This window comes from Python bivittatus, unplaced genomic scaffold (assembly GCF_059951505.1).
Source record: "Python bivittatus isolate LINGU-HERP-01145 unplaced genomic scaffold, Pbiv_v1 ctg000350_np1212, whole genome shotgun sequence".
In the NCBI taxonomy this organism is placed as follows: domain Eukaryota; kingdom Metazoa; phylum Chordata; class Lepidosauria; order Squamata; family Pythonidae; genus Python; species Python bivittatus.
In genome coordinates, this window is record NW_028277074.1 from 36,215,466 (window position 1) to 36,234,889 (window position 19,424).

The following is a 19,424-nucleotide window of genomic DNA, read 5'->3' on the forward strand; positions in this document are numbered from 1 at the left end:
AGGAGTGGCTTCGTAAGAAGCATTTCAAGGTCCTGGAGTGGCCTAGCCAGTCTCCAGATCTCAACTCCATGGAAAACCTTTGGAGGGAGTTGAAAGTCCATGTTGCCCAGCGACAGCCCCAAAACATCACTGCTCTAGAGGAGATCTGCATGGAGGAATGGGCCAAAATACCAGCAACAGTGTGTGAAAACCTTGTGAAGACTTACAGAAAATGTTTGACCTCTGTCATTGCCAACAAAGGATATATAACAAAGTATTGAGATGAACTTTTGATATTGACCAAATACTTATTTTCCACCATGATTTGCAAATAGATTCTTTAAAAATCAGACAATGTGATTTTCTGGATTTTTTCCCCCATTTTGTCTCTCATAGTTGAGGTATACCTATGATGAAAATTACAGGCCTCTCTCATCTTTTTAAGTGGGAGAACTTGCACAATTGGTGGCTGACTAAATACTTTTTTGCCCCACTGTACAAGCATTGGCAAAAGAGGGCTATTTTTTGTCATTTTCCTTACAGAGTGCAGTCTGTAGCCTGGGATTTACACAGAGAAGCTTTCAAGATGGCTTCCGACAGTAGTGATATCAGCTTCTCCTGCTGGTCTAAATAACCAGGCTGGTTCATAGCAGGAGCAGCAGTCCCTCAAATAATAAAGATCTAAGTTGCTATGGGGTTTGTAGGTCAACACCAGCACCTTACATTTTTCTCAGTAAGCTACTGATGACAAATGCATATCTTTCAGTACAAGCATCATGTGATCCCTGTACCATGCCCATTGTTACCTTGTACTATTTCAGACATTTTGAAAGTACAGTATCAGGTAAAGTATGTTGCAAAACAAGATGACTATAACCATGGCTAGGTCAGACTGGTTGAGGAAGGATCATGTTTGGTGCACTAGCTATAGTCACGCAAATGCAATTTGAAACACAGCTGCCACATGCAAATTCAGTGATAGCTGGGGGTTCCTGGAACATTCCCAAACTGTAAACTGCTCTTTCTGGGGGAGTGCAACCTCAACCAAAGCCAGCTTCAATTCAAACCCCAAGTTACACTTTTCACACCAACAGTACCTCCAAATTTTCTAGATTCAATGTCAACTTGAAACAAGTCAAGATTAGTGGACTTACTTTTTTCAGTGGGTTTATGACATTCAGTAGTTACTTTTCCCATTTATTTAAAAAATGGAGTAAAATATCCTTCCCTTCTGAGCCTGTATCTTCAGGTGAGTAACAGCTGGATGAGACAGTTGTTCTTTGCACATAAGAACGCATGCCACTCAAAGTGATGGTTATCACCTATAAAGCCCTTCAAGGCGTATGTCTGGTTAGCCTCTGTCATTGATTGTTTCTGCCCATCCTGCGTGATTGGGTAGAATGGGGCATGCTTTGGGTCCTACCTACTGGACAATGTTATCTACTGCAACTTTTCTGCTGCAGTGCCTACTCTCCAGAACAGCATCCTTCCACCCCCCAAGATCCATATGGCTCCCACTCAGACAATGTTTAATTAATCTTTGAAAGCCTAGCTTTTTACCCAGGCCTTGTGTTAGAATAGATGTCAATAGGATTTTACTGATGAGCAGGAAATGGGGTTTTTTGGACATACATTGTTACTTTGTTTTTATTGCTGTTATTATTTTTAATGTTGTATATACCACATAGGGTCTTATGTGGCCGGGTGGCCTTCTAAATTTAATAAATAAATAAATGAGCACTAACTCAGCTTAACATAAATAGAAAGAAGACAGCAGTGTGAAAGCACAGTAAGAGTGGGCAGTACTGGACAAAAATCAGCAATTTCTCTAATAGCACCTTTCCTAATATCAACTTTTTCTAATTTGGATCCTATGGGCCTAAACTCCTATCAGCCCATATATCAATGGAAAACTCAATATCTGTCTCTCTTTTTTTGCTAGTAGATCTCTGTTATGATTAAATTATACTCACTGTCAAAAGCTATATTTAAGACAAGCATGGTTACTACATAATAGTAAGGATACTTCGCTGCATGAAACTGCTACTACAAGACTTCTGAAGCCAAAATAATGTAACATAAATTTAGCTATCCTGTAATCATTTTGATACAAATCTCTATTTAGGCTTTTAGTAGGGATCTGAAATGTATACATTGTTAGGTGTAAATCTAGCCTCTCAAACAGAAAGAATATCTTATATTACCAGAAAAGAATTATTCATCCAAATGGACTTCTAAATACTCCACATGATTTTTTAAGCATCTGAGCACAGGGCAGAAGAAATGTGACTATTCTAAAAGGTAGGGAGATTGTAACTGTAATCTGTAGGCTCTTGCAATATACCAATATAAGCATTCTGCTTTTTGAGAAACTCTATCAGTGAAAATGGAGAAAACAGTTCTCAGTTGACTACACATACAGGATTTACAAAAATACTGGCTTTCAAGATGCGCAGACTAGCATAAACAGATTTTTATGTGACCACTTCAATGTAAGTGCTTATGCAGTTTGACACTGACTTTATTTTCTCTTTCTTTGTAATGCAGGAGCAGTTTTCCACATATTCCAAGGACAGTTTGTTCTTTAATCCTATTTCTAGTGTCTGCCACACCAGTAGACCTAGCTAACAGGCATGAATGATTGAGTTTAGAGCCAAACTGAAATAGGATTTCAGCTTCTTAAAGAGAATGTCCTACTTCATATTGGGGGGGGGGGGTCTAAATAAAATTCCTTTAGAAGTAAAAGTTTGCCTAACCAACTTAAGTCCTGTCTTTCCCTAGTTTAATACAAGAGCATTGTTTCAAGCTGTTAAATTATTATTTATATTTGCTCTGCAATAATTCCTAAATATTTAAAAAAATAAACATTACAATCTCAGTTCTGTATCTCATTGCTGTACGAACCATGTAACAAGCTGTACTAAATGTTTAGAAGATTCCATGATTCCATACCTGCCTTTCTGCCTCCTTCAGCAAGTTTCGGAATCGTTCATCACGAATGACCCAGGGAGGCAGATCAGTTTGACCACTAAGCTGGGCATCCTCCAGGCGCTGCCGCAACTCTCTTAAAATAGTTAACTCCTCATTTAATTGTCTCTGCCTTGTTCTTGATGCCTGAAGATCCAGCTCCAGGTCTAGTGAAGTCCTTTCCATAAGATCAGCCAAAGATGATCTACATGAATGCTGTAATAACATAAAAATTATGGCAGTAAGTCTCTAATGTTCTTAGAAAGAACTACAAGGCTCTAACCAATTTCACAGGTATATAACTCTTACAAAATGGTGACAGGTGAGCAAAAATTGCAGTAAAAAATTGGTTCAGTTGCACTGAAGCAGAAATTGGTCCACTGCAAGTGAAATAGGACTACTTTCAAACCATGTTTGCACAATTAGGGGCTGGCACATATTCTTTCCACCAGAATTTAATTCTTCCCTTTCCTCCTTAGTTTGCTTCTGTACTTACAGTTGCACTGACACAATCCCAGTTAAATTGCCAAATGAATTCTGTAAGAAACACTGACATTACCAGAAGTATTAAAGAGCTGCAGTATGGTTCTTCAATTGTGGCTTTGTATATGGCTTGCCTTCCCCAGCCTGATGTCCAGGCTAGCTTCTTTACGCAGGTAATAGACTCTTCGCATCTTTTTGATGCCAATACTGATCAAGACATTATCCAGCTACCAAATCTATATTAAAATAATCAATTCAACCAAAAGATGTGGTTTTTATTATTGACACTGGCCTTCTTTTAAGTGCCAGGGTAATTTACAAAATGTAATGAAAAATCTAGTCAAGTATATAAGAAAAATGTTAGAACAGTACCAACAATAAAAGGAGTTACATGAGACAAATACAACACATCAACATCTAGATAATCATAAAAATGGCTTGCAACAGGATTGTTTAACTACATGAACACAATCTATAATATTACAACAGCCTATTAAACAGAATTTTTAGTGGTGAAAAAGTGAAAATTCAGCATTTATGTGATGTTCATAAATTTATTTTGACCATACCTGCTTATAACGCAGTGTACGCCTTTCCAAAGTATTCCGTATAAAAGGTGACTTTCTTTGCAGAGTGGAACTGTCACTATCACTACGATATAGCTGACAGAAAGAAATGAAACACTGATTATATTCAATATTAATACAATTCAAAGTAGTAAAGATAACACTTTTATTATAGTTACCCACATTAATTTGAAACAATTCCCTTTCAAGATAATCTGATGTAAACCTCAGTTTTATCATTCTTGCATCTTCTACTAATGACTCATTAATACCAACAAAAATTCAATATTTTTTCCAAAAACGAATTAAAATTAATGAAGTAATTGAACTGGAAATAGATGCAACTTTGCCCATATCTAAATCTTCCCTTATCTGCAGAAACCCCTTTCCTTGATCAGCTGAGGAAAACTGACTTCTGCCCTATATATATAGCACAATTAAGGAATGGCATTTTCAGAAGCAGCCTGCCATTACTTTCCCATGAAAAACTGCATCATCAAGGCAATGATATTGGAAGATATAAGCAATGCTTGTGACATCAGTGAAAATCCTCAGAAGGCAGCAGTAAGTATAGGCAGTTGACCATAATGGGCAAAAAACAGACAAAATGTACCTGTAATGTAGCCTGTGCTATGGGCGCCCTAATTAAATATTCTCATCACTCTATACACAGAATATACAAATACAACATTTTCAAAAACAAATGATAATAATATCTGATCAACTGAATATATGAATATTAATCTAATAAATACATACATACTTGTTAACTAAATTATGTTCTGTGCTTCTCTTCAGAAGAATGTACTTAGTGTAAAAAAAAAGCCCCCCATAAATACAGTGTTTCTCAACCTTGGCAACTTCAAGATGTGTAGACTTCAACTCCCAGAATTCTCCAGCCAAACCTAGGTAGCCCAGGTTTGTGTTCATTAATGGGAAAAAGGTCCTGAAAATATGTATTCTACTGATAAGTCACTGACACAAATTTTAGACAGAATTATTTAGCATTCCAGATGACTTTTGTGACGAAATTTCTACTCACTCGGCAAACATACTGACTTCGTGCACCAGGTGAAAACGTCTGTGAGCGAACAATAGTATTATTACGAACAAACGCAGAACCACGGGACCGACGGCCAAGCCTGTTTTTATGAGGCAAAACCATTTCTTCAGGGAAAAGATCTTCTGTATTGGTCTCCTTATCCACCTATATAGTAAGAATCAAAATCTCAATACTTTTCTTCGCAAAGAAAGCACAATTACTTTGGGGACCAATTTTAAGTATTAGTTTATTAATGGCTTATAGTAAAAACCAAACTCATAATGCTTTCTTTCCTAAAAAGAAGAAAGTAAGCATTCATGATTTAAATAAAAAATACCAGGCCAAGCCCCATAAAGGTTTAGGAAAAACTAGTAGTTATATTTACTTGCCTTTAAAGGTGGACCCTGAATTTTTCCAGAAATATACTGATCTGTTTGAGATGCAAACGCAGGAATCTGCAATGATTCACCACAATAGGACTCCAGGTGATGACTGGACTGCATGCAATTACTACATCCACTATCAACGGATTCTGCTTGCCAACTTCTGCAGAGGAAATATTTTAAATTGTTTTACTGATTATGTGATTTATTTTACAAAATCCAGCAACTGGTGTTCTGGATGGTATACAGTAACTTAAAGAAAAACAGAATAGCCAAACCATTTAAAATCAGCAAGCAAGGGGTAAAAAACTCCATGTATTTATATATAAGAAAAAATAAGATGTATATATAAAATAATAAAATCAATTAATCAATTGGAGGCAGAAAATAAATAAGTCTTTCTTAGGAAGGTGTTTAACTGATGGCCACCATAACTGAAAAAGCCTTATCTTTTGTAACCACAGCCTTAATATACCTGGGGAGAGAGAGTCAGGTAAGTAGACTTCTTTGGGTAACAAAGATGATTTACAGTTTTAAAATTAAACCCAGCACTTGAAAGAGGACAAAAAAATAGACAGCTACAGAGAAATATAATCGTAAACAAAGAATAAGATGAGGAGGAAGAGGGGAAAGAATACTATTTATTGTGTGTTTAAAGTCTTATTCAAACATGTGCATGAATGCATTTTGGTTTAGAAAGGAGCATGGTTTGGGTATTCCTTACGTTTTAGCACAAAGGCTAAAACATTTTAAATCTGTTTCAGCTAAAAATGCTTAAAATCCTTCTATAATAATGAGGGAAAATTAATAGTGTGATTAGCTGAATATACTTAGGATTCAACTTAGTATTCTTCATGCTTAGAATATAAAGCATCAGAAACGGAATCAGCATTAGGAACCAGAGGTGGACATACATGGCCCTCCAACCTCTGCACGTTCTTATTGTATGCATCTTTGACTATAAAAGGTACCTCTCTCCAACCTCTGCACGTTCTTATTGTATGCATCTTTGACTATAAAAGGTACCTCTCTGACACTGCTTCCCCTTGATCTTCCTTTTGTTCCATCTGTAGTATTTCCTCTTCTGTGTACTCCAATTTTACTCTCTCCTCTGCAAGCTCTCTCTCCACAGCTTCCAACTGAGCTGTGGTCCTAGCTAAAAGGACAGTCACAGCATCCTAGAGAAGAAAGGAAAGTTCAGATCAAATTATTCTCATTTTATTTAACAGATGAGCTGGAATTAATACTTTCAAAGCACAATAACAATGACTGAGTTCATAATGACAAAAGGGTCTTAGAATTAGCCAATATACTATATATTCTACACTTTGGTTGGGAAATTCTGTTAACTAAAGGGTACCATTTCATACTGAATTCCCAAAGGTACCCTTTTCTGCTGTATCTGTTTATTGTTCTACATTGTTTCCAGAACAGTCTGTATTTTCTTAAATTCATATCATATATAGCGTGTGGAATGATTCATACACTTCAAAATAACCTAAACATGACCAGACAATTCAAAATGGATGCATAGACAGAACATACTCACACTTTTAGCATGACCAGCAGATCAATGCCAGTTAAACAGTTCCACTGATAATAAAGAAGTTTCACCAATGCAGCTTTTTATCAATTGCCTCATTTATCTAGCATTTCAGACATATCTTCCTTTAGTATCAAGTATCACATAAACATAGAAACACAAGAAAAATTATATATGACTATACCATTTTCATTATATTTTTATTTTCAATAGAGTGAGAAGTACTTTCTTCACGCTTAGGTTGGTCTTTTTTTTGTTCACAATCTGAACCAATGAAGGTCTGAACAGGATACCAGCAAAGCTGCATCTCACTAGAACTCTCATAGTTAGCTAGGCTGATCTGAGCAATGCCCTGTGAACATATCAATGCAAAATGTGTCAATGTATCATAAAAAACAGTTCTATTTCAAAGCTACTTGTTATAATAGAAAACATTAGTTTCAGTATTCAAGGAGTACTTGTTACATTCCTTGTGAGTAGTCCCATTTTCCTACAAATTTCTGCAGATGATATCTTATATCCACTTCTAATAAATTAGCTTTGATTTTTCACTAGTTTGGGAGGGGTATGTAAAACATTTTCAATTCAAAATGTTTCCAGCTCAAAATAACTCAAAATCTTAAGTTTGAAACCTTTGTTTCAAGTCTGAAATGGGTTGTTGTGACCATTCTGGAGCATTTCATGAAAAGGAATCTCTTACCAATAATTCCTCTTGCTGGTGCTGACCAAGTGAACAAATGTAAAGTTGCAGCGCTTTGAGTTTTAAGATACTAGACTGTACAGGAATCCGAAATACTTCATTAAATATTAATGGAGCCTGGAACTCCAAAGCCTTAGAGCAATATGTAGTTGTTGTGCCTGACTCAACAGATGGTAAGTATATTCTCACGTGTCTGAAAGAAAGAATAACTCACAAGTAGTAAAAGTATCAATAAAATATGTGAAATTGGTAAATATATTTTCTTTTAATTTTTCTAAACGCCCCACATTACAGCACTGTTTCTTGCATGTACTAAAGCAACAATTTTTGGGATAGTCAATATGATGCGAATGCTGATAATTCCAGATTACTATTATGAGTGTTTAAAGTAGTTCTTTTTAGGGAAGTATAACTGAATGCTAACACATATAAACAGCCTTTGCAATTTTGGAGATTTTGTCTTATATTCAAGTTTCAGATATGTACAAAATGTTTTAGCTTTTTTCTGTATATCATTTGATGGTTTCATTTTTGGATTTATATATTTTACTGAATTTAATTCTTTAGAATTAGAGGTGTGTTGTTAAATCAGACTGTCAGCTGCTTATTCATGTTTAGGCATAAAATTGGACATAAATGCCTTATTCAATCACTTTCCCCCCTAAGATACTAATGTCAATCAAAAATTAAATCAACATTATTAATACCAATATGCAAATTCAAATAAGTCAGATGTATTGTAACTTGTGGGATTTTAAGAAGCAGGAAAGAAAGAATATTGATGCTTTTGAACTTTGGAGGTGGAGAAGACTTCTGAGAATACTATTGGCAGCCAAGAAAACACACATAGATCGTCAAAGAAATCAGTCCAGAGTTCTGAGGCTCAAATGACCAGTCTCCAATTATCCCACTCTGGACACATTATGTGAAGACCCACCTTTTTGGAGAAGTCTATCGTGTTAGAAAATGGAAAGAAAGAGAAGTGGAAGAGAAGCAGCAAGGTGGATAGACTGTTACAATGGTTCTGGGGGCACTGTTGGAAGATCTGAAAGGCCAGGTTGGAGACAGATCATCCTGAAGGATATCTATCTATACAGTCACTTGATGGCACATAATTAATCACAGTATCTTGACATTTGATAAGATTAAAAAGACAGTACTAGAATAATGTACAGATCTCAACATACATTTTACAGCCTTCTTTCATGGCAAAGCCAGTAAAATTCTTTAGCTGCAACACATGGACAAGAAGACATTCACTTCCGCTGTCATGCCTGGAAAAAAAAGATAACCAATTAACTGCCACTCTATTCTCAAACATACAAGCTATAAATATGTACATAAGGCATATTTTTGTTTTTATTTAACTGATATATATAGTACATTTATAAGCAATACTATTGTAAAAATGATAGAAACATATAGCTTTAAAATAAAAACAATAACAACCTAGAACTACTGATTTAATTTAAAACCCCTCTTCATTTTAGCAGAAGCGTCCGATACATCTGGCAGATCTTAGGAGGAACTGTAGTCCATTCACACAATCTGGGGAACTGATTAATTTGGCCATTTAAAAGTAGTATTTATGTGATGAGCCATAAATTCTGAATGTACTATTCTGTGCTAGCTGCGGATTTTCTTAGAGTTTAATACTCTCTTTTTTTGAACAAAATTAAAATATTAATGACAAGATAACCAAGAAGATGTACATTCACTACTTACAAGTGCTCTTGAATGCTGCTATTTTGGCATATAATAAGTACTGACCAAGGCACATAAAAATACTCACAGAAATCCAACTTGCATTTTGGGCTCTTCATTAATGACACCATCATTATAAAACGACTCTTCAACATCTTCATTTCTATATAAGAATTTTAAAAATTAATAACTTAGTATTACATTAGTACTCTATCATCAATAATACTAGCTAATAAGTATGAAAATACCACACCCTTTGCTTTCTATATTGTGTGTCAAGTGTTCATCAAATTTAAATTTCAAAGAAACTCTTGAATTCTATGATATACAGTAAACCTGCATATGATAAACTGATGTCTAAACTTTATTTACTAGATTAACAATATATGGTTATTCTGCAAAAAACAAAACAAAATCAGTATGTTTATGCCCAGGTATGCAAGACTGGACAACCATCAAAAGCAATCTCAAAAATTTGGTCATGTGCTATTCCCAGTGATAAAACAGGTAAAAAAGCTGAAGCTACTTATAATATCCTCAAGGTTCTCTTCAAAAAATTACATTTTCTATTCAAAGCAAAGTTGCTTATATTCTATGTACTAATATGTTGCATTCTGGTCTATCATACTGTATTTTGCTATAAAGTTTTTATGCTAGTACATGAGCATAGCAGGACTAAAAGTAAAAGAACCAACATTACTAAAATCTTTCTGGATCCAAATATGCTTCCTTATTCTCTCATAAAGTGGCAGCTTTTAATTTTCAGCTGCTATTTTTCTCTTCTCCCTTTATTTCCTTTTCTCCCTCTTTAACTTCTGCTCATTTTTAAAACTTAAACTTATTCAAAAAATGAATTTCAAAATGTCCCTTAAATAGCATAAAAGAGAAGAGTTTGTATTTGTATGCAGTTACTAAGCTCAGTTAACAACAAACGTAATATTAAGAACTAGGTAAAAAAAAAACTACTCTGCTAAAATATTTTATTAGCCATTAATCCTACCCAGTAGAAAATAAAAAGAACTTCATAAAATATTTTTGAAGCTTTTAAAGGGGAACTAAGTATAACTCCAATTTACACACATTTGTACAACCTGACCTTTTGCTTAAAGCTTCAAACACGCCACTGTCACTAGCCAGTGAATAATTGGACAGACATGCTGAGACTCGCCTGGATCTCCTTTCCAATCTTCTAGTGCTGTCTTCACGTAGGGTCACAGCTATTGACATGGAAAACAGCAAAGACAAGTTACACTGAAGGTTTACTTATTTATTGGATTTATATCTCATTTTTATTGTACAACATAAAGGCAGCATACATAATGCTCCCTCCTCCTATTTTCCCACAACAACAACCCTGTGAGGTGAGTTGGGCTGAGAGAGAGTGACCAGCCCAAAGTCACCCAGCCAGCTTCCATGCGTAAGGGAGGACTAGAACTGTTTTCACATCTGTGAACAAAAAAACAACATTCCATCCAATTTACTGATACAAATATATTAAGTGTGTCATACTTGTATTGAAATCTTTTAGCACACACTAGCCTCATCCAAACCAACTTAAATTTTACATATGAATAATTTTAACTGAGTTGACCACATGCTTGCATGACTGTTCATACAATTAACTCCAAGCTGAAAAGATAATGTATGTTGCTAAATATAAAGAATATATTCATAAAGTGTACCATTAACCATTTAACATGGGTATAGTCCACTAGTATATAGAGGATAATTGGGTACATTCAGATGATATAAATCTACTAACAATCTAACACCTACTAACAATCCTTTATGTGTGTCTGATGACAGATTAATGCTTATGCTTGTGTTATCGGCCTATGACTTCTCCCCTCACTAACTAGAGAAACAAATCTAAAATAGATCATGGCTTGTCTTAGATTTATATTCAGTTTGGCAATGAATGGAAATAAGAGCAGAAAGCACAATAACCATTCAGCCAAGAACAAAGGACACAAGAACCTTTAAGCAAGCTAGTAATGCCAATTATCCATGTGCAGCTCATTAAGAGGGACCAGCTAGTGAAATCAAACACCGAAAGCATGACTCTCATATAATTTGAAAGCAATTATATAATGTGCATTTGTTTCAATTCAATTATGGTTATGTCAGATGTATTCTTAAAGCCATCTTTACCTATACCCTTTTACTGTAACCAGATCATCATATGCCAGTTATAATTTTAAATATTTCCATGGTGCATGATGTTGTTCAAAGTTGCATGAAAATAAATAATTATGCCATAAAAAACTGCAAAGTATTTTTAAGATCAGTAACAAATCAAAACAGTAAGCAAACTTTTGATAAACTGCACAACACAAAGGAAGTATTTTTTTCATGTTATTCTTTCAGGATGTATGACTTCCTAGTCTAGCCTATAGCACTAGTATTCTTGGGCAGTCCCTCATCCAAGTACTAGCCAAACCGAACCCTGTTTAGCTTCCCATTTTAACAAGGACAGTTAAATGTTATCAGGAATACATTAAAATGGTTTATTTCTATAAATAAATTATATATGATTACTTCAGATTACTGGGCTTTTAAATATAAGATTGTGTTTATCTTACAGTAAGAAAGAAAATATAATCAACTTGAGATTTTTTTATAATGCAATTTTACTTATTTTGTTTGCTTGCCATATGAGATTTCTTGTATCTCTATTTTCAAAGTGTTTCCTGCACACTTTTAATAAGAGGCATGCTTTAATACTTAAAATCAATTTCTACTATTGTGATATTCTGGTGTTTACCTAAAGTATTAAAGAAAATAATATGAAATATTGCTATCTTGTTTCAATTTTGTGACATTGCAAATGCAAAGAAATAGAACTCCTTTCAGTTAATCCTATTGTGTTAGATATTACAACTGCTGTCATTAGGTATTTGTACTGTGTTTCTAAATTTTGGATGATCCTTAAACACAAAACAGTAATGATTGCTATCAGCTCTCTATTTCAAAATTTATCCCTACATCACTATTAACTCTAAGGTGGCTAGGAACCAACATTGACTCACAGAAATTTTTTAAATGAAATCATGAAAAGTATTCTGACCTTTAAACATGCAGAACAAAACCAAAACTCTACAAATACACATGAGCTTTACAGGCAGGAAGAAAAGAGAAAATCTAGAGTCACTTACAGCAATTTTTTCTGTTGTGCCACATGAGAAACAAAATAAAAAAATAATTTAAGTAAAAGTGAAACCAGTTTGTCAAATCTGACATTTTCATTAAAGAAACAACAACAATCACCTGAAATTCTGCAACTCAGAGGAAAAAAATGAATGTTGAAGATTAGATTCAACAGTATTTTCCAAACTTTATTAATCAGAGCTAACAGTCTACAGTACAAGAGAAACATTCTTTCTGGAACAAAATCTCAAACAAATAATATACAAATAATAAATAAAGCACCTAAACCTCACTGATTTAATCAAACTGTACAGTTACATCTTTATTTGCTGGAACATAAGCACCAATTATTTTAATGCAACCATTTTTGTTAACAAAAGAACACAGATTTATGGTACTTTACTTTCTATACATAGCAATATTTTTGTCATGTTTAAAATATATGAAAATAGAAAAAAATTGTTAAAAATAAAAAGGAAAACAATTTTCTACTAATAATTATTCTTTCTTTTTACACTGGAGCAGAAAAATACAAACAAGTAACTTTAGTGAAAGTTTGGATACCCACTTCTCTTTTATTTACATAATTACTTAATATTTAATAATTATTTGTGAAAAAAGATCAAGTGGCAATCAAGTGAATTATTTCAGAAAATGATATCTTCTGGTATTCCACCACTAGATGGCGGCCATTTTAAAGTCTGTGCACTAAATTTAAAAGCAACAACAGTGCTGTTCATTTATTTCCCTAACCTTTAAATATTAAAACCAGCAATGTGGGAAATGGAAAATGTGAAATGCCTAAGCAGCCCAACCACATGGGCATGAGGCAGTCAAGTATATATATTTCATTTTTAAAAAATGATCCTGCACTGTCGCAAGAAAAAACAGTATTTTTTAAAAAAATAAATAAATAAAAATCACTAGCAAATAACACTGAAAAATAAAATCCTGTATTATAATGCAGCAAAGCTGGTAAAAACTGTACTAAAAGAAATGCTACAGTTATGGAAATAATTGGCCAGTTTATAGCTAAAGTGACTCTATAAAGCAGGTTCCTTTGGAAATGAGCTCAACTACTGCCTTCCTCTCAAACTATAGTCCCCTCTAGGACGGAAAAAAATTGAAAATAAGCAATATTCTTACAAGGCACAATAAGAGCAAGAAACAGTCAGAACACTTGAAATGGTAAAGGCTTTCACTGGAGTTGGAATAAATACACTATGTTGTTCTATCCACTAGGATTCCTTTAGAGCCCGTACTATCACTAGTGAACCTTGGCAGCTGAAGTTTCAGAACCCAGTTGGTTAATAGTAATAAGAAAACATGCACAGTAGCTAGTACTTGATGGTTCTCCTTCAGTGCCAATGTTATTCTTGGACTGACAGACATTACCTGTCCAGAAGCAGGTTGGTGATTTGGGGAACCTTTTCAACTCATGAAGGTGGTGACTGGGAAGCCCAATTATGTCCTTAACTGGTGCAAGAAGACCTAGCAACAGGAACTCATGCTCTCATCACCACCCACACAGATTATGCAAAGTGTTTTATATGGGCTGCCTTTAAAAACTACCCAGAAATTCAGTTAGCCCAGAACAGTGTTTCTCAACTTTAGCAACTTTAAGATGTGTGGACTTCAACTCCCAGAATTCCCCACCCAGCCAGGTAGTTTGACATCTGGATACCTACAAAATTGCCTCTTCCAACCAGATTCATCCCTGTCAGTTAAGAGCATAAAAACCTTGTCTCCCTTTTTTAGTGGATCAAGGAAGTTGAAACTGGAAGGTATTGTTTCTCCGCAGTGGTGTAACGCTATGGGATAGGCCCCACCCATGGTAGCTTTTCGGGAGTTATTTAAAATGGAGCTTTTTCAAAGAACCTTTCAGTAACATCTCACGTGCCTCGTTTCCTGAATCTTTATTATTTTTCTTTCCTATTTGGTTTTGTTTTTGCAATTTGAACTGTACACTGTTTTAACACTGCCATTGTTTTTACTGTGACATTGTAAACACTGAGAGTTAAGTGACTGTGATGGGATAAAAACTGAATAAAAGAATGAATAAATGTCTTTTTTTCAGGCTCAGAACATTGCAAATGAAAGGTTCAAAGCAAAAATGTTTTACACATTTCAAATTACAACTAACTTCTCCTATAATTTCAGTAGGACTTGAACTATTTTTCTCCATTTGGTTTCAAAGATAATAGAGGAAGAATTTTAGCATATGAATCCCACAAATTAAAAGGCAAAAATGTGTAACAAGCCAGAAAAACATTGTATTTGTTTCCCTTAAAACTCACTATAATAATTTATGTTTACTTACAACTGAAACTAAATGCTAACTGATCACATTTTCATTCAGCTTTTTTCCTCTAAAGCAAAAAGTGTGCAACAACTTAGCTGTATTTTTTTAGACAAGCTGGTGTCTGCCTTGTGACAGCTGTCCTATATACATTTAGTTCTGCTGATATCTGGAATTGAAATTCTTTAGTGTTTTTTTGAGTTATCAATCATACATTCACTGTGTCTGTAAGGTTCAGCAAAACAAAATATAAACGGCTAAAAATTAACTTACCACCAGAATTTGGAATATTGATAACTTGCAGCCCTGCTTCATTTCTTGTGGAATATTCAGTAGCCTTAGATGCCACCATTTCTTGTCCTTTCTCTTCCCCCAAAACAGAGCCCTGAGCTCGAAGTACTTCTGAGGCACCTGCGTATGATACTTCTTCATACCCTTCTGACCTGTGGACTAATGGAGAATCCCGAGAAGCAGGCAGGAAGGGAGTGTCCAGGGGTGAACTTGGAGGTGATAGTGAAGAAAGTGATGACCTTGATGACAATGATGCCAAGGACAGGGGAGTATCTAAAGATCTTCGTTGTTTACTGCTAGCAGGAGATCCAATAGATTCATGATACTGTACATCTTTGTTATGAGAATCAATTGAAACTGGATCATATCGCATATGATGCCCATATTCAACAGCAGTATCAGATTTCTCATATTGAGGAAGACCATAGATGTCTGTGAAACTAACAGAACTAAGAGAGCCTCTGCTGGATGCTAATGACCCACGGCTGGATGCCAATGATCCTCGACTGCTACCAGAAGATATTGTCAAAGAACTGGCAGATAAGCTGGAATACAACAGATATATGTATTAAGTGTGCATTCAGAAACTAAGTTCAAAATATGGACTTTTTGCCTCATGATTAGCTGAATCAATACTGAACATATACTCCTATATGATGGCTCTGCAAAAAAAAATCTCCATGGGTTTCCTTCATTATTATATCTATTATCAAATGAACACATCAGGAAAAAATAAAACCAGACAAGCAGAAATTAATTACAACGAAGGATTAATGCTTGTTACATTTATAAATAACAGAACCAAATACTGTTCAAAATCAGTTGATTTATGCATTATATTAGACAGCCTTGAATTCATGCATACTTTTGTCTTTCATATCTCCTGTAGTTGTGATTTGACCTTTGTCCTTCAAAACAGAGTTCCAACTTACAATCAAAGCAAGGTTTGTAATTCTGGATTGAGGGGATCTGCATGTAATTGCAAAGTATACTTTTCCCAAGTCACACACACATATAGCAACAGCTTCTCATAAATTCCCTTAATGTTACTGTAAGAGAAATAGGTTGCTTACCTGAGGTGGTCTATGTATTCATACATATGCCTTTGTGTCTGCAAAGATCAAATTTATGGCACACACCCTCTGGCTGAGATTTTTACTTTATAAATGTAGTTAAGGTATTCAGTTGGGCTACACTCATTCAGAACCTGGGCAATCGTGCCTCAGAACATGTAGTGAAGGACAAGGGTGGCTTGCAAAAGCACACATGCCCACTCGAAGAAACCATAGGTACAGATAGGTAAGCAGCTTATTCTTCATGCTATTGGAGAAAAGCCATCTGACAGGACTGTGTCAAGAGGCTGTGCTATCCTGAAGGGATTAAAGCAAACACTTCATGAAAGGAGTAAAACAAAGTTGGCATCTACTCTAATCTACATAATTAGATGGTACTGTTTAAAAAGTCTAGATCCACATGTCCCTCTTTGAAGCAGTGAAGTATTCATGTCCTCCAAAAGGGTTAGCATAGTTCTTTCTATGAGGTCTTCCTATGTTTTTTTGACATGTATGTGCAGTCACAATAGCTTCACTATCTGTCACAGTGGAATAAATGCACTGAGCCATCCAAATGAAGTGGCTGCTTCAAAATTTCAAGGAGAGATGTTTTCCTTATGCCTGCACATGTCACAAAATCCTTCTAATGCTTTACCCACCATAATGTCTAATAAATGTAGAAGAGGTGGACAAAACTCTACTTTCAACAAACACCATTGAAATCACCATAGTTCTTGTGGAATGACTCCAAACATTAGGTGGTAGAGGTAAGTTTGTAACAGGCAAGAAGTTAATATAGTTAAACAGCCCAGTGGGAAAACGTTAAGAAAAAAAGGGAGACCAGTTTTTTTTTTTTCATTATAGCAAGTAATTAGTTACTGAGACAAGAGAAAGACTTTGGTATGATCAATGCAGAAGACAAGGCACCTACTGATTTGTAAACTATGTCAGAAACTTTGAACAGAGCCTGGAAAGTATCACACTTCAACAGCCAATATATTTCTGAAAGTATGGCTCTGAGGCAATAAACCTTGGCATGGAAAAATCATCACAAACCTGGAAATGTATGAATGAAGTTTTTTCAAAAATAGATATTTTAAAAAGGAGAAAGCTCAGGCAAAGCATTCAGAAATGTGTTCTGCAAAGAATGTTAGCCAAGCCTACCTCCTTGAAGCGCTAAAGGAGCTTCATCCATGGAAAGCTCCCAGGGCTGCTTTGAAAACTGTTTCCAGATTCTAAAGACCACAGCTGCTTTTACAATTTTGGGGGGCTTGGGGGGGGAGAGCAGTTCCTTATGCTACTACACTAGGTAAAACTTTTTTTTTAACGTTTTGTACAGTCCTATTATGCAACACAATTTAAAGTCTACATACATTAAAAATAATTATCTAATAATAAAGGAACAGCTATCAAAAAAAGCAGAGATGAAATAACTGGAAGAAATGGTCAATTAAATAGAGTTTAATTTATTTGCTATAGCAATAAATTGGGAGAAAAAAAGGAACCAATCCTATTTTGCTTAATACAACAAAAAATCCACATTTAGTTCTATTTTGTTTTAGATGAACAATGTTAGTACTATGATCGTTCAACTAAATACTTGAACAATACTTGAACACTCATAGTACTCGGATCCTACAAATGCTCCATAAGTAAAAATCTACTGTAAGAGTGATATCTTTCCTCATTTTTATGATCTGTCCTTTTAATGTATACATATTAAGCTAACAAAAATATTCTATTTTCACTGAAGCTCAGAGGGAAAAAGGGTTAGATTAGGGAGAGAAAAGGACAATCTGAGATGTCTAACCCTAAGCGCCATCCTGCCTAGGTAAACCAGAATATTTTTAGAAACAATGAAAAATTAATTACATTGGTCCATCCTCATTGTGATTTCCTTCTAATATACCAGTCAATTTCTCTAATATACTAACCTTTTCAATTGTGAGCATAAATAGGAACTTAAACGAGTTGCTTCTTCCAACTGCATGAGCAAACAATTCTTCTTCTCCTGTAACAGTATCCTAAAATAAAGTAATTCAGTTACTGTATAAAACACCTCTTACTTAGACTATGTAGCAAAGAACTCATTTAGGCTTTTGTAAATGGCTTCCTAATTTCTTAACTTTCACATACTATACATGCAGGCATGTTGTTGTTATTATACACAACAATGTGAAATCACAGCTTCCAGTGTTAGCCTTTATTTATTTATTTATTTATTTATTCATACTGAGTTGTTTTGCCAAAAACTCAGAATGTCATAATGTATCAGTGTAGTATATGTAGATCCAAGCAGTGTGAACTTTTGTAATTGACAGATAGAAAATCTGTGCATTGACAAAATTTTCAAGTGCTGTCCAAGATAACCATTAGGATCACCACTGCCATTTTATGCCATAATTTTTCAGCTTCGGTTTTCAGATCTTGATACTTTGTGATCTTCTCCAATTCTTTGTCTTCTATTCTACTATCCCTTGGTATTGCCATATCAATTATCCATACTTTCTTTTCAACCACAGTCAAGTCTGGTGTGTTATGTGCCAAATCTTTATTAGTTTGTATTTGGAAATCTCACAATATTTTAACCTGCTTGTTTTCAACTACTTTTTCAGCTGTATATTCCCACCAATTTTTCATTACTGGCAAATGATAATTTTTACAGATGTTCCAGTAAATCATTCTGATGACTGTATTATGTTGTTTATAGTCAGTCTGTGCAATCTTCGTGCATGAGCTGAGTATATGATCTATTGTTTCCTCTGCTCCTTTGCAAAATCTACATTTTGAATCATTTGATGATTTTTCAATTCTGGCCTTGATTGCATTACAGGTAGTCCCCAGTTTAAGAACAAGTTCCATTCACAGAGTCTGTCCTTAAATTTGATTTGTATGTAAGCCAGAACAGTATTATTGTATAATACTGTATAAGTAGTATTGTGTAATGAACTCGAACCATTGTTATTTATCTTGAGTCATTGTGTATTTAACTTGAATCTTGCTACAATAGGCTCCGTTCTTAACTATGGGTCATCTGTAACCTGGGTGTGCTTAACCTGCGGACTACCTGTAATTCAAATAGCTCTTGAGCAGCCAAAATAAAGCCTTCAGTTTCTTTTTTTAAATGTTCCAGTTGTAAGCCGTTGCCAGGTTTTATTTTTATCCACTTTCCCCTCGATCTTTTGTAGAAATTGACCATGTAATGCTTTTCCTTGCCAGTATTCTGTTCGTGTTTTTATTACATTATTTCAATAATCACGTTTTGTTT

The 19,424-nt window shown here is 34.8% G+C and overlaps 1 protein-coding gene across 2 annotated transcripts in view; it reads right to left on the bottom strand.

Moving 5' to 3' along the window:
• WWC3 (WWC family member 3) overlaps window positions 1–19,424 on the bottom strand; it is a 75,486-nt gene that overhangs the window by 6,099 nt on the left and 49,963 nt on the right. Inside the window, exons 10-21 of one of the 2 annotated variants that reach the window (XM_088144940.1) lie at window positions 18,091–18,180; window positions 15,087–15,649; window positions 10,536–10,584; window positions 9,456–9,530; window positions 8,851–8,937; window positions 7,664–7,856; window positions 7,148–7,315; window positions 6,447–6,598; window positions 5,427–5,583; window positions 5,038–5,202; window positions 3,999–4,091; window positions 2,932–3,162 (exon numbers count right to left, since the gene is read on the bottom strand). In XM_088144940.1, the coding sequence (XP_088001066.1) occupies window positions 2,932–3,162; window positions 3,999–4,091; window positions 5,038–5,202; window positions 5,427–5,583; window positions 6,447–6,598; window positions 7,148–7,315; window positions 7,664–7,856; window positions 8,851–8,937; window positions 9,456–9,530; window positions 10,536–10,584; window positions 15,087–15,649; window positions 18,091–18,180 (2,023 nt within the window). Of the gene's footprint in view, window positions 1–2,931; window positions 3,163–3,998; window positions 4,092–5,037; window positions 5,203–5,426; window positions 5,584–6,446; window positions 6,599–7,147; window positions 7,316–7,663; window positions 7,857–8,850; window positions 8,938–9,455; window positions 9,531–10,463; window positions 10,585–15,086; window positions 15,650–18,090; window positions 18,181–19,424 lie in introns of both variants that reach the window. The other variant, XM_007434757.3, reaches the window with a different exon arrangement.